Source organism: Ips typographus, linkage group LG1 (assembly GCF_016097725.1).
Source record: "Ips typographus isolate SLU linkage group LG1, UJ_Ityp_2.0, whole genome shotgun sequence".
In the NCBI taxonomy this organism is placed as follows: Eukaryota; Metazoa; Arthropoda; class Insecta; order Coleoptera; family Curculionidae; genus Ips; species Ips typographus.
The window spans coordinates 4,013,817-4,031,003 of record NC_138422.1 but is presented as its reverse complement, the minus strand read 5'-3'; the positions used below and the strand labels follow the sequence as shown (position 1 = coordinate 4,031,003).

The window sequence follows — 17,187 nt, the reverse complement described above, 5'->3', positions numbered from 1 at the left end:
AAAAATTGTACCCTAACTCAAACGGAATGCATTTACTGTAAAATTAGCAAGATTGAGGGAATTAAAAGGGTTTTTTAACGAATCAAACGGAACCGATATAACAGCTGATTCAAGAGAAGCGTAAAAACATAAATTTGACGTATATGCCCACAGGTAAATTATGAAGAAGAATTAGGAAATTCCTAACTTAACTTGTGCTGTACTTTTGTTTTTGATATAACATAGTAGGAAAGAATTTTCATTCACTTTTACTGTAAAACATATGTACTGTGGTACAAGTTAGTTTTGGAATTTTCCAAAAAGATCTTTTTCACCCTGTAATGCCTTGCGGTACGTTTTAGATGGGCCACTCTGTATTTTTGTGGGATTGTATAAGACGATTTTAACAGTTGTATTAGTACAGCAAAGACAACGTTTTATATTCTCCAATTTGAATCCGGGTTGTTATTAAGACTACTCCAGCCAGATGATTAAACACTTTATGTTTTGGTTTCATAATTGGTTACTTATCAGACTTCTTACGTACGACCAAACTCAAATTTGAAAATGAAATATTTGCCAAGCTATTTAAAAACGAAATCCTCGCTAAATTTCCGTATACAGCAGACTTTACTCTGACAATGCGTTTATAAAGACGTTGACATCATGGGAAGAAAGTGATTAAACAATCTAAACTTTGAAAATTGTTCTTTTTTGCAAAATATTGATGCTGCTGACGTTTATATGTGTATTTGTACTGTTGTACACGGGACTAATATGTACTTTAGTTTGATGAATTATTACAGTTGACAGAAGCGAGTAAAATAAACCGCAAGCTAATTCTAGCGTAATCAGTTATAATTGTTTTAAAAAAGATAACTTGAAAGTATTTTTAGGAATATCTGATGACTGAATTGAATTCAGAAAGTTGTATATGTCCATGGCTTTTTTTTCGTATACACATCTCTTGATTTAAGCCCTTTTTCCATCGACCATGTATTAATAGTCTTTTAATTAATGGACGATAACGAATGCAAAATCGTTCATTAATGAGTCTCATTAATGCATGAATTTTCAATTGTTTTACATTATACATTTTATGGGTGTATTAATATTAATAAATCTGTATTAGGTAGTTAACGCTTTTTGTAGGAATATTAGCTACTGATTATCATTAAGACACAAAGCAATTATTAATGTTAGTAAACTGGAAAATAAAACATTCACAAAGCGCCCAAACTGAAACCCATCCATCATTTTTGAAATTCCGTATAGCCAAAAGAATTACTCGACTAAGCCCAGTGGATGAAGCTTTGCCATGTAAACGTCATTTTAAACTCAGCTGGAGACCTTTGCGAGGTGTCAACCATCACTTATTCCCATCTCGTACCTATGAGCGTACATTCAGCTACAGCGGTCACAGTCTATCCTGTTACCCTAAAAGTTGTACATAAGACATCCCGCTTAGAATGTCCATGTTTAGGGTTGGAAATCATATTCTAAACCTTAAACGCGGTTCGTGTCTATAGAACGGTAGCATCTCTTTTCTAGCTTTGTGCGTTGCCGAAACTTAAAGACCAGAAGGGCGTCATTGAGAAAATTTGGTCTATTGAATAGACGGGGTGTCGCAGTTTGTAGGTGATTTATTATCTTTTGTTGTAACGAAATTTGATCGAAGACTGCCAGTGTTTTTGTTAGATCATTTATCACAGAAAATTGTGATTTGACATCCAATCACATCATTGAAAACTGAAACGTTTATCCACGTAAATTACCAAATGTAGACAAAGACTTAAGAGAAAATTATTATTCTTTTGCCACCCTCGTAAGGGGTAGTAAAGTTTCGAAACTTCCCAAGGGGTTGATATTCGATTGAGGGTGCAAGGAAATTTACTGTTAATAAGCCAAGTTATTAGTGAGGTCGTATATCAGTTGACATCTGCCAATGATGGCATGTTACGGATTTGACCTCTCTACTCTACAAGATATTGCCATAATATTTACTGTCTCACTCAGATTTTAAGACGACGGAAGGGAGGGGTTGACCCCATCACCTCGGCCTAGTCTGGTTTTATGATCAATTATGATCTTGTTGTTTTGACGTGAAGGATAATAACTTTAAGATTGAGTGGTTTGGAAGTAGATGCTCTATATTTTTTGCATAGAAGCTATTAAGATACTTTTGAAACAGTCTTTTGTGTTATTATGATATACACAAGTTTGTACATCAAGCCTTTAAGACCGTTTTAGAAACTGTGAAGAAGGAATGTAAAAGACAATGCATTGAAAATGGATCTATCTAAGTATAAATACTTCCAAAAAGTATCTAAATAACTAAGATACTAAAATCTGAAATATTTAAAAATATCTGTTGTTTCAAAAGGTTTAAGTTACTCTAAATGATCCCAAATTATGATTTTAGTAATAAGGCATCATAGTTAAAGTTTTTACTTTGTTTACTGGTTGTCATATACAGTGTCTTCAATTTTAATCCGAATAATAGACGAGATAATAAAACACGGAGAAAAAAAGATACACAACTCACTTTGGCACATTTTCAAATTTATTTCTTTAAGCTGCATTTAGCATTCTGCTTTAAGCATTCTGTATCTTGAAATTGAAACATTTGAATAAAATCCTCTGAAATGTACAGAGGCGGAGCTATTGTGTGGTTTTTAAATACTTTGTATTTATTTTTCAGCATTACATATTCATATTTTGTCAGATATTCATCTTCATCAACATATCCTGATTTTGCAGCCCTTTGGGTAGGGAAGACCAGCAAAATTTAAAAGTGCTTTTGTTTAGGCTAGGATAAATGGCAACTTTTCCTAAACAATTAAATAGTAAAATTAAGTAAGATTTAATAGAGAAATTGTCTCAAACCCTAAAATTCAGGTTAGATTAAATGAAAAAGTCATTAAAATACCAAACAATATCTATTTTTGGTTAGGGTGCATGAAAAAATTGTAAAAATTATAAGACTTAAGTTAGGTTAAGTGGGAAACTCACAAAACTATGTTACTTAGATTAAGGTAGATGGATTGAAAAAAATATTAAATTGCGACCAGCGTAGATGGGAGATGTATAAAAAATGTAAATTTTAGGTTAAATTAGATGGAAGAACCGTTAAAAACATGAAAGTTTGGTTAGGGTAGATGAAAACATTTTGAAAATCATAAAATTTTGATTAGGGTAGAGGGGGGGAAACTGTGGAAAACCTGCAGTATTGAGGATTAGGATTAGCGATATTTTTTGTTAACCACGGTTATAGTTTATTTTGTAGTATTTTGCAATATTTTTTATAATTACATGTTATTTCCCAATATATTGCAACAATCCATATTTTACTACTTTTTGGCTAAGTGGGAAAAATATAAAATATCTGTAAACAATAAGACGTAAGTTAGTGTAGTTGAGAAAACCGCAAAAAATACGAAATTTTGATTCCGTTGATGGAAGAATTATATAAATCATTACAACAGTTATTTGAGGATAAATAAAAGGAGTGTAAAAACTTGTAAGAAAAAATGTAAATAAGTAAATTTTTGTAAAGTTTTTCTTTACCCCTTTTGATCGACCGCCACTGCTAAAAATATAAAACCAAACCCAAACATTGACATGAACATACATTTTATACAGAAACGGTAACAGATGTCGCATTAATACAACACACACACACAAATATGGTCAAAGTTTGCGCGTAACATCCTGTAAGCAATCGCATAAAGGTCAATTCCATATTGCTACTTTGATTTATTTTATGTGAGATATTGACCCAAACCGATTGCTTTTGCTCCTGATTCATTCTCACCTTATGTTTCCTCTTGTCGGATTTTTATAATGAAAAAGCAACCCTCCAAAAAAATACGTTATAAACATATTCATATACCCATCCGAAGGTCAAGAACTGACCCTAGAAGTGTATATTTTCTTTGAATCATAATTGGGAATACAAAACACGTCACAAATGTGTCACAAGGATCCAGATCCGGCTATTTAGGGTGTCAATCTTCACCCAGGACAAACATGTTATTTTGTGCTCCACCTAATATCTGTTCGACTTGATAATCTTGTTTTTTTTTGTCGAAGTTGGCTTTATAAATGAATTTCTGTTTTTTGTGTTTTTTTTTGTAACAAAAAATATAGGAGAATAGTGTGATTTACATACACGGGACTTGAACTTTTCCCAGAATTGTTAAGAAAAAACGTCAATCATCTTATAGTACCCTAGTAACCGCTTGATGGGACTATTCAAACTTTTTCAATTATTCTTATTACAAATGAAGTGCTACTTGACGATAAATTAAATAACCTCTTCAGTTTGTCCGCTAAATTACTACACCAATGTGAAATCACCTTACATGCACACAAACCAATCTAAGAAACATTTTTGTGCCTGGAATCTGTCACTACGTAAATAGAATGCTCTAGGGATTTATGTCCTTTGGGTCATCGACTGAATAGGCAGAACATCATCTCTTTAATGATAACCCGCATTGTTGTGTCCGATGTGAAATGAAAAGGAATTTTCGTCCATCGGCCCATGTTTTTGTGTTGGCTAGGTAGTCTTTATCCCAGTGGCGGTTACAAGATAATCATCGAATAAGGTATCTTTTTCAGAAATTGGCACTTTAGGTGTCAATGTGTACGCACCCCGTAGGTAATCCCGAAGATATGGAAGAATTGCAGTTTTTTAAACGTCCCGAAGCACATGTCTTTGAATTAACACGTGATTTCAACAGTAGCGGCCTGTAGGTATCTTATACCAGAAATATTGTTACAATTAGTAGTTTTTTCATGCTCTATTACCTCTAGTAGATATCGTTGATATATAAAAAATAATAATAAAAATTAACATCAAAACCTATGATTTTTTTTTATGTTATTTCTCTTTATGTAATGACTGCATGACAGATGAGATACTGGCGCTGTTTGAGGAACGAAGAGGGTACAAGAACAAAGGATATGGTGATAACTACAGAAAAATCGAGGTCATTAGAACGAAGATGAGTGGCTGAAACAACAGTGTGAAGAACTAGAATAACTACAAAGAATACACGATGACTTCAACCTACACAGAAAGGTAAGAGAGACCGCAGGAGTATATAGAAAGAGTCCATTCTCTAATGTAAAAAACGATTAGGGAGAATTATCGCACAATCAGAACTGCAACGATCAGAGAAAGGACATAATGCTGTGTTTCATCGATTATGAAAAGGCGTTCGACAGAGTCCAACATCATAAACTGATCCAAATTCTAAATAGATTGGACATAGACCAAAAAGATATCCGCTGCATTCAAAGCCTATACTGGAACCAAATGGCTGAAGTGAGTTAGTAACCATCTCACAGAAGCAAGACCAATTTGTACAGGGGTCAGACAAGGGTTTGTTCTCTCCCCACTTCTCTTCAATTTATATTCTGAAGCCAACTTTCAGGAAGCTTTAGAAGAACGTAACGTGAGCGTTAAGGTGAATGGTGTATGGGTCAACAATATTCGTTATGCGGACGACACAGTTCTAATTGCAGATAACATGAAGGATTTGCGGGATATGCTTGGGACTGTCGGGGAATGGGGTAAGACCACGTGGGCCTCAATATCAACACCAAGAAGACTAAATTACATATGAGAATCAACCAAAAGAGCGAGTAAATACATTTCAATATCTAGGAACGTGGAGGTGTGAAAACTGAGAATCAGACACAGAAATCAGATGTCGGATTGAAAATGCCCGCAGTGCGTTCATGAAATTCAAAAAAGTGCTCACCAATACTGATTTCGATCTTGGCTTGAGAATTAGATTTGTCAAATGCTATGTCTGGACAGTGTTGCTTTATGGCATGGAGGGATGGACACTGAAGATGAGCACTATGAACAAGCTGGAAGCATTTGAGATGTGGGTCTATGAGCGTGTGCTGAAGATTCCATGGTCTGCAAGAAGAACCAACGATGAGGTCTTGAGAATAATCAATAAAGACCGGACTCTGTTGAAAAACAGCATACCTGGGCCACGTAATACGCAACGAGAGGTACCAATTCCTGCAATTGATCATTGAGGGAAAGAGAGGAATCGGCAGGAAAAAGATGTCATGGCTGCGCAACGTTAGGCAGTGGACAGGACTGAAGACAAAGCAAGAACTAATGCATACCATACGTAATAAGGAAGAGTGGACAAATGTGATCGCAATTAATGGACTTCATCCATCCATGACACGCAGCAGAAGATCACATCCATTAATGGACACGCATCAGAAGAAGAAGAAGAATGACTGCATAATTTGGAAATAAAGACGTTTGTTTGTTTTGTTCTTGCTTTTCCCAATTTCTATTTGGATTTCCAAGACCATTCAGAAGGACCTAGGTCAAACTCAAATACGACACAAACTTACAGATTTAAAATATACGTACGTACTTACGTACTCAAAATAAAGTTATTTGCTAATTCATTATAATTATTCACTTAAAAATTTCAAAATTTATCTAACAATGATTTTTTTCATCTGCGGTCATCTGCGATGTAACTTTGACATCTCAGGTGAATCAATTATCGAGCAGATAACAGGAAAAACAAAAGAAACCAACGAAAAGTTTACGATTTTCACCAAAACTGTATTATGACTTTTATTTACTTTGTCTAAGCTACATTATTACTTTCCATAATATGGTACAGTTAACGTTTGTGTGTTTAGTTATAAAAGAAGACCTGATAAAACCGCAATAAAGTAATTTTACTTTTACTTTTATCTAAGTAGTTAACTTTGCTATAACCTGTTTGTTTTCATCTCTATTTGTTTCAACGAAAATATTTGAACAGATTCTTTGAAAAAAATTTACAAGTTACGTTACGTACAAATGGTTGTGTAATGTTTGTTTACGTATAGGTTTCTATGACGAAGAAAATGACTTTACGTCCTAAAGCTATCGATCATTTTTTTTTTCCTTCTGGTCTCAAACTTTGTCACCGGCGGAATCCTCTTATTTCAGCCCTATTACCTTAATTTATCTATTATCTGCTATCAGTCTGTAAGCCAAAAGTGACACTTTACGGCCAACAACGCAAATGCCGCTTGCATAGCTTTACGCCCGGTCACAACTCACAAATTAAAAGTTGGTAATCCGTTTTGTCAATAAAAATGTCGTCTGGTTTTTGATGGAGACAACAATATGCACCCAAGGTAACTTAATAATTTAGGATCCAATAATAGCTTAAACTAATTAGACAAACTAAATTCACACTTACGGGGGTTGAAACCGTCATTCGCGACTTCTGTTCTAATTAGTCTAATTAAGTACATTCGGCTTTTTGTACGTATACATATAACAACGAGTATTATTAAAAAGCAGGGAAAAATGTTTATTTTGTTGATGACGTAATAATAACACAATAACACCTCAAAACTACTCGTACCTATACTATCCAAACTACTTATTGTTAGAGACTATTAGCGATCAATATTTTAACTGAATGATTTATTAACACTTTGATAAGATCCTTAAAATGGTTGAAAATAAAATAGTATACAAATCACGGTGGAAAGTTTAATTTCTGTCTCGAGATAAAGTTACCTAATTTCTCGACAGAAAACAAACACTTTCCACCTGAGTATGTAATATATTATTTTAGGTTTAGTAACAACAAAAATATGTTTGGGTGAAAATATATTCTGAGATACAAAATTAAATAAAGCTTTTCGATAAATTTTTGAAAATATATTCGCCCTTTTCGGCTGCCAATACCAGGTGGTGGAATGATTGACACACTCGTCGAAAAACCCCTTTTTCAATCAAAATTCGAGAAGATCGATATAATCCGGTGCAGGATATTCGGTTTTGCGCCCAATCACAATGTAGAGAATCTTCCCTTTTATTGGCAAAATTAGGGTTTTATGCAACAAATTTACATCCCCCTGTGTGCCCGACCCTGGGTAAACGTGTGAAAGGCAACTGGTTTAATCTTTTGCTGCTATTGTAATGATTGTCAACGTTTTATTTTCGGATTGGTGTTTTTAGAATCTCGGAATTCGTTTACGTAAAACCAGCTCTCGAGGATAAAGATTAAAAGGTTTATATTGAAAATGTGTGGAATTTATGATAACTGAAGATGTCTTTCTAATCAGGGTTACTAATTTACACCACTAATCAAATCAGTTATAATTTACAACGTGATAAACATTCCTGACTGATTGACAAAAAAAGATTTCAGCATTATACAAATTTGGGAAACACGTGAATAAAAGCAGTTAAATGATGAATATTAAAATCAAGAAAAATGCTGCCAAACATTAGTGAGAGTGAGAGCAATACGGCGTCAAAGATTATAATTTATCACGTATTATTTACAATCTTAATGAAATGTATACAATGATGAGAGTATTGTCTATAGCTTTATTATTGTGTTGCTGATTAAAGCAGATATAGCATTTAATTGGGGATTACATACATTCTAACGTGTCATAAAATCTTTAGATTTAATAGAATATAATTTCCTGAGATAAACGAATGTTTTGATTATATTTTATTATTTTGACTTTAAATCAAACCAACCGTATTTAAACTACTAAAATAAATATTTAAATTCAGTAGGTACGTTGTCTTTAGTAGACTAGACCACAACAACTATATTATTTTTACTACGAAAAAAAAACAAGAAAATTACATAAAACATACCATTTCCTGAGTTTTACACATAAGGTCCTACTTATTTTTACAGCAGCACTAAAAATAAACATTTAATCTCTAAACTGTATTTATCCCATACACTTTCATCGAAATCAAATCGCGGACTGACAGTGTGAGTCAAAATCTTTCACATGGAACCTAATAGATAAGGTTGGCTCGAAAAGATATAAGAGATATAGTAGTGTTCTAGATTTAGTAATTTGACGAGCATACATGCATTCTATCAATTACTAGGATGATTTTGTTGCCGACTCACTATAAACATTTCATTCAAACTAGAATATCTCGTAGAGAGAGAATGCTAGACTTTAGATTATTGTATTTTATAACAATGAGGTGAGTTTTTTTTGTGTTTGTGTGGGTATTAAAAGCACCTATGTAAAGGTTGCACAAAAATTTAAATTATACAGGGTAATTCAAATTCGACCCTCACCATTGGGATCTCAGAACCCATAAGAGATACGAGAAAGTTTAAATTGGGGCAAAGTTGCGTAATTTAAAGCTCAACCAAATGCTGTTTTAAAAATTTTGATTTTCCGAGACCTTCCGAAGATATCCGAAAAAAACTGAAAATTTGATTTTTTGTTTTTATTTATTTCTAACCTTATTTGAAGAGATATCCCAAAACTAAAAGCATCTTTTCATTGCCACTTTTTCCTAGCTATTTGATGATGGATTCAATTTGCCACACGACGTTTCGTTTTCTGTCAGTCATCATCAACTTTCTTTTTCTTATGGGCGCCATATTGGATTTTTAGCCCACCAAATAGTACGTTTTATTCTGATTTTAGTGATGTATAATATCTTATGATTTGCTTCATAAATAACAAAATAATTCAATAAAAACTATTTTTACTTTAGTTATTGGCTTTGAGTTAATGGGCCGTTTTAAAAATGTCATTATTTGACAGTAATAATTCAATAAAAACTATTTTTACTTTAGTTATTGGCTTTGAGTTAATGGGCCGTTTTAAAAAATGTCATTATTTGACAGTACTTGTCAAACACGATAATTCGGACGATCATTTGAGCGTCAATCATAGTTAAAAATGTATCTAGAAAAGAAACCCCCGCAGAAAATGTTATTATTATATAAGCATTGCTGAACTATTTAGGTTAATCAGAAAAAGAGATTTGTTAGCATTATCTCTAACTTAAAAGGCTTATTTATGTTTCCAAGAGAAAGATCATCATTTTAGAAACTTCATTTTTTATAATGTTAAGTGCAAGTTTATAGTTATTTATACAGTAAGTGACAAACCATTTTTTATTCATTCATATTTATTCGAGTGAGTAAACCGGTTTAAGTCACGTGTCTTATACAGTATTTTATTAAATTTCGACTTCTTATATTAAAAAAAAAAACTAACATTACAGTTCTATTAAATTTGCACCGCGCCCCGTAGATGTAACATTGATGTTTGTTTGTTACTTGTTTACATCTGTAAATAGGCGAATGTCATTCAGAGTGATTTAATAGTTATTTATACAGCAAGTGACTTAAACCATTTTTTATTCACGAAAAGAACAACTAGGTCCACAAGCGTAGCGAGCGGCCTAAGCTTTTCGAGTGAATAAACCGGTTTAAGTCACGTGTACACCTTTGTGACTAAGTATGTTTAGGCCAATTGCGTGTGACAAGTACTACCAAGTAATCTTCATAAAACGTCTCATTAACTCAAAGCTAACTAAGGTAAAATCTCTAAAAGCTCTAATGATCGTCCGAATTATCGTGTTTGACAAGTACTGTCAAATAATGACATTTTATAAAACGGCCCATTAACTCAAAGCCAATAACTAAAGTAAAAATAGTTTTTATTGAATTATTTTGTTATTTATGAAGCAAATCATAAGTTATTATACATCACTAAAATCAGAATAAAACGTACTATTTGATGGGCTAAAAATCCAATATGGCGCCCATAAGAAAAAAGAAAGTTGATGATGGCTGCCAAAAAACGAAACGTCGTGTAGCAAATTTGAATCCATCATCGAATAGCTGAGAAAAAGTGGCAATGAAAGGTGCTTTTAGTTTTGGAATATCTCTTCAAATAAGATTAGAAATAAATAAAAACAAAAAATCAAATTTTCAGTTTTTTTCGGATATCTTCGGAAGTACTCGGAAAATCGAAATTTTGAAAACTGCATTTGGTTGAGCTTTACATTGCGCAACTTTGCCCCAATTTAAACTTTCTCGTATCTCTTATAGTTTCCGAGATCCCAATGGTGAGGGTCGAATTTGAATTACCCTGTATACAGCCAAAATGGTAGAATTTATGTTAAAAGCATTTAAAGGTTTAAAAACGTCACTAAATATGTTTCCTCAAGTGGTAGTCCCTTAGAGCTAATATATTTTTTACAACTTTAAAATTATTTAATAAGTGATCTAAGCCTGACAGAATTAAAAATTTATTTATGTTTACTCTTAAGTAAAAATGGCAACAAACACAGCTTTAAAATTAAAAAATCTGACTACATTTTAGCGAAAAATGTGAAATGTCTAAATTTCCAATGATACAGCCAATAACTCGGTTATTTGACCAATTACGGAGTGAGTTAATATATCAGTTTAAAGCCCTTGAAATTCCTTTTCACAATCTATAATAAAAATGTTAAATAACCCATTAGGCATTTGTTAAAACCTAGTTTGGACTAAATTCAACATTAAATTTGACAAGTTCCATTTTCAGTCGATAAATCAGTTTTTGTAGCTGTTAGAGGGTGTTTCAAAATTCTACTGTATTGCCCTAGAAATCCGCTTTTCTCCACCCTATGGCTGTAGTAAAAACGACAAAATGAGAAGTAGTAAAGAATAATAAAAAAAATATTTTTTTTGTCTTAGAAAGCGCTTTCAGTAAGTTGTTTTCGTTACTACAAACATCAATAATTTAAGTAAACTTTTAAAATTATAAGAAGAAAAATTTGGTTTTACCATAAAAAACGTTATACAACAAACAGGTCGTAAAACACGGTTATCATGGTTATCATTAAGTTTACTTGTGACTTTGGTTCAATTAAGGATTTACTGACGAGATAGTCCTGATTTCTAAATAATAAAATATATTGCCCAAGATTATGACCTGAGATATCAAAACTAATGAAAATGTGCATGTGTTAAGAATGAGTACTACTCATGTTTAATTGTATGTGTACGTACTAGTACTGTATGTACTTTTTATTGGTTTTTGAATAAATTATATCAAAGAAGTTGTTGTGTTGATTGTTTTCAAGACCTAGATGAAAACCTTAAAAAGTTGGAACAATTTTGTGAACAATGACCACGTACACATCGTAACTTGAATGAAGCTCTATTCACTTAGAAAACATCGATGTTGTACACGTAGGATTGAAATTTTGATCCGATAGAGCAAGTCAGTCTCTTTTTCAAGTGGATTGGACCAAAGGAGCGGATTGAGGATTATGTTTTTAGCGATGTGTACAGGTTTGAAAACCAACGCGGATTGAAATGACAACAATATGAATGACATATGAACATCACAGCAGTAAATAGATCAGTTCCGTTCAATCTACAACAATATGAGTTTTACCAGTTTTACTTGATTTTAATTAATATTTCAAACAAAAAATTATAACTATACAAAACTATGCAGTATGAATAGTTTTTAAGTACCTACAGGTTAGATATGACTCTCTTGTTCTCTTTTTAAATTACTTCTTATCCTTTCTTAACCTAAGTTGTTTTGTTAAGAAGAATTCTGGATCGGATTGAATAACAAATTCGATTTTCGATTTGTGTAACGAATTGAGAAACAGTAATTTGAGATTACAGTGATCACTCTGTTTAAACGTAATACTAATTATCAAGAAATTTTGTACAAAAATACATAAACATGAAAATACTTTTGCTTTTTAGTTCTTACAAACTATTCTTTATCAAACCAAGAATCTCGTTGCAAACAACATTTATGTACGTTTCTTAGTTTTCAGCTTAGTTCGTTCTAGTTCCCCTTCATGTTGAACAAAAGACTTTAAAATTGAGCTGATACCAAAAGTATCCGCGGTATTCCCAAAACCATGTGAAGGTAATTCTCTCGATAATTCTGTGTGACAAATCAGTGACAGTACATCATACCTAGACAGTGTGATGTAGGTGGTAACTTTTTGCAAAAATGCCTTTCGTTTTAGATTTATAGCGTTTAGAAATTTTTGAGACTAATTAATTGATAAAATACCCTACACCAAGTTGTTGCGGAACTTGGTTCCAAAACATATTTTTTTTAACGAACTGTAACACCCTCTATTGGTTCATGTAGTATAGTGGTTAGTGGTAGTTAGTATCATTGCTTTTTTATCTAGAATTATCTCTCCGAAGTAATTAATTTTATAGATCTCCTGTGTGTATCACAAGACTGCAATTCTACATAAATGACCTTTTTAGTTTGAAGATTGGTTATTTCAAAAAATCCACACTTTTTGCTTAAAAATAAGAAAAAATGTAACGGAAAAATGAGTATAATACAAAAGTAAATGCTGCTCGGGTATGTTTTCGTGTTGAGAAACTAACTAAAAAGAACCCTGTTTCCCCCTTTTTGAAATCGCTTTACAGAAACAATCCTCATCGACCTAATCAGAAAAGTTTGTATTGTAAGATACACTACACCACTAAACTGTTAAAATAACACTCACTGTTGACAGTTTTTGATCCAAATTGCATGAAGAGGTCTAGTTACGTTACATTTATCGATATATAAGGGGTGGTTCTCATCAGGGGTGAGAATTCGGTATTTGTACATTATTTCCTAAAATAAGGGAGGTATAATCCCTGGCTAGTGGGGTGTGAAATTATAACCGAATTGATGGTAAAATCGTGTCTGTAGGGATGTGTTTGACGCATATGTGATACCACACAGTTTCTGTATGATTAGTGAATCACTTACCTCCCATGCAAATCGAGGATCTTGAGGAGTACCAGCCCATTTTCCTTGAAAAGGCCCATATCTCGTTCCTTTAGGTATGGTGGTTTTGGCAAATACTCCTCCAGTCTCTTTTATTTCTAGCTCGCTTGGTACTACGCCCCTGTTCATAACAAACTCTCTGCTACTCCTGTAAAAGTGGTCAGCCTTATCTTCATCCTCGTTCTTGTAGTAATTTTCACTGAATTTGCTTTCGTACAAATCAGCTTGACTGTTAAAGTTATACTCGGAGAGTGTAGATAATCTCTAGTGTTTCTCATGTTATTATTGCTGTAAGACACTTCTTCAATACTGTTGTCCATCTGGTCAGTCTCAGACGCTACTTCTATTTCATCCTCGGAGCCCTCTGAAAGTAGAAATATGCCTGTGAGTTTTTTAACACCTCTAAAGTTAATAAACGAAAGCTGCACAAAAAGATAAGCCCGAAGATATTGCAGAAACCTGATAGTTTCGGCATCGGGAGGATTTGATGGCGAACGATCCTGAACAAACAGGACGGCCACTTAAACCACAAAAAGAAACCAAACTTGTCAAACAGCAATAAACACGGGTCTTATCGATAGTGTTTATGAAATTTGCGCAATCCTTCATAAAAGGGTATTTAGCGGATCGGTGTGAAATCTTTCGTGCCTTTCCGACTCGTTTGCTGATAAAAGTCCATATAATCAGGATAAAACAGTACGGGAAACAAAACAATTAAAAAAAACTAAGTCTAATTTTGCATTTCTGAGAACTTCCTGAGACAAAACAAGGTGTCGTTTTAAGGAGAACGACCTTTTTGGTACGTGCCTTTTCGTCGTCTTGCGCTAAAGAAAGTGTGATAAAAGTCTTCGGGATTGCTTCGGGAAATATTCAGTTACACCGGATCGGTTTTCCGTATAATGTCACTTCATGGAACAGCAGGACTGATTATATTAGACCGATTGTGTTTGCAAGGGCAATAAACTGTAATATGTAGTTGCAATTCCTGTATAATTCCCATACCATGAGGCAATATAAGATGTTAGGGTAGTAGGGTTAATCTATCGTTTTGAATCACCCTATAATTTCCATATACTTTTTTTGTGACTTTAGTATTATTCTTATTTCAATTATACCGTGTTTCATATTCTTGTGCTATTATGAAATTTAACTGTCTAAGTTATAGTTAGTTTGTTTTTGGATATAAGTGCCATTGCTGCTCCTCATCTTGAGTATAGTCTATCTTGTATGGTCTATAACATTAAACAACTTATTCAAAATTTTTATAAAATCGTGCATAAAAATACACTTTTTTAATGATTTTTAGTGCAAAACGTTCTTTTATTTGAACTAGTGCAATAAAGTCTTTTTTCTAATTTTGGCATATAAAGTGACACTTTTCAAAACTGATTAGAGTGACAAAACGTTTTACTTTATGTAACTAGTTACATAAAGTGATACTTTTTTTAGTTATGAAAAGTTCATTTCATCACTCCCTGTTTTTATGCATTTCCGTAGAAACATATGGGCGACATCCATCATAACATGTCGTTGTCACAGTTTATACAAGGTGCTATGAAAGTGAATATTTGTGTTAAATCACTTTAAAAGATGGTTTTTACCGCTTTTTGGTCAAAATTAGAAAAAATTATGTATGCAACACGTTTCGAAAATGTCTTATTGTGTAACTCATTCAAATTGTAGGACCTCGCTGCGCTCGCCCTACAAACATTCATTCGTTACACAAAATCGATCTTTTCGTAACTGGTTACATAAATAGCTATTTTGTACTGTTTTAATTTTTTAACAAATTTTAGTGCAAAAAGTTTCTTTTTTTTGCAATAGTGCAACAAAGTCTTTTTAGCGCTATGCTATACTGTTTGCTGTGCTTTTGTCATCAAACAAGTCGATTTTATAACAAAGTTTGTATGCAACTCATGCAAAAGTCCTTTTTTGCACTTGTTACATAAATAACGATTAAAATACATCTTTTACAACAATGCAAATTAAATGTTTTGTCTGTTCAGCATAAAGGATTGTTCAGTTTATTCGTATTATGTTTATTTTTAAGAATTTCTTGTATTCTAAGTGAAAAATGCAATAAACTACCATAGTGGTTTAAACAAATACACAAAACATCGATTTTATATTGTTAGACAGATGTAATACTGGTCAAATGCTTAATTCAGTAATACGAGTATATGAAGGACTAATAGAAAATAACAACATTTCAAGTCAGTTTTCTTCTCCTATTTTAAGTAGACCCATAGGTATGTTATGTTTTCTTATTCTTAATTAAATTCTTGGCATCAATAATGTATAAAATCAGTAATTTTACAGTTCTGAACGTTATTTGTTTCATTATGTAAGGCGTGCTCGAAAAATGGGGACAAAAAACTAAAAATTTAATACCTAAAAATTAAGCTGGTACTAACATTTAGATACTTATAGATAATCAAATTTGGAGTTTTTAAGTCAATTTTTCAGTTAGAAATCTCCGAACCAAAGCAAAATTAGAGAAAGTTATTAAAAATTATACTTAATTGTAAATTAAAGTTTACTTGTGCTTCACACAGTAACATAATATACTATAATTACTATAATTAGGGTTCTGCGGTTTGATATGCCACTTCACTGTTTGTACTCACCACCTTAAATCCGGTTTTTACTCAGATTTTTGTTTTATCTTTTTAATGATAAGTTCGTGTTTCCTTTGCGTATGCTAATTAGGTAAATCTTACCACGTTTCATTATCACATTTTTGATATGCTGGGAATCCCTTGTCGCGACTTATCTATTATGCGGCTGTAAATTACGACAATTTGTTTTTATCGTTGTTTTTTTGGTATTTTAAATTTCTATTGCATTTTTTTGGAATAAGAAATTAGTTTCATGCAATTTTTACGTACATTAAACTATTATTTGATAACAGTGGTTTCCGTGGTGTAGCGATAATCAAGGGGTTGAATTCCAATCAAAATTGTGTGACGTGCAATATCATTGTTAACTGTTATTAAGTATCATTGGGTTTTATAAACATGATAAAATAAATATATATAAATAAATATGTGACTTGGATTGTTTGTTCAAATATGTTTTCTTTATTCTTTTTATTAATTTGAAAGTACTTCCGAAGATATCCGAACAAAATTGAAATTTTGATTTTTTGAACTTTATTTGCAGAAATATCCCAAAACCGAACTTATGGTTTGCTTTATAAATGACAAATTAATTTTGTCTTAGCTGGCTTTGAATACCGTTAAAAATGCCCTAATCTTAAAGTCAACGATAAAATAGCGGCATTTATAGAAAAACAGATACCAGATTCATGTTCTCTATGCCAAAATTAGTTAAAATGGCCCCTTGACAAGTCTATATGTAATATAGCGTCTGTCAATATAGTAGGCCAAAAAAATCTTTCGGTTTTTCCAAAAATTAATTGATTATTTGAAATATTCCGTAGACATATCATATGATCGTAGGTAGCTAATGAATCGAGCTATCACGTGACATTGAGTTTGTCTGTTTGGCCGCTAGAGGGCGTCAAATTCGATTACCTTTGTACGGACATTTTGCTAAATCTCTCGAAAACAGTTTTAGTGAGCAATGTGAAATTTTTTACTATGTATG

At 32.6% G+C, this 17,187-nt stretch overlaps 1 protein-coding gene across 1 annotated transcript in view; it reads right to left on the bottom strand.

The window, feature by feature from the left end:
- The window catches only part of LOC145740160 (transcription factor hamlet-like), an 82,391-nt gene that overhangs the window by 16,491 nt on the left and 48,713 nt on the right, over window positions 1-17,187 (bottom strand). The window contains 2 exon segments of the mRNA XM_081995524.1: window positions 13,561-13,802; window positions 13,805-13,942. Of these exon segments, the coding sequence (XP_081851650.1) occupies window positions 13,561-13,802; window positions 13,805-13,942 (380 nt within the window).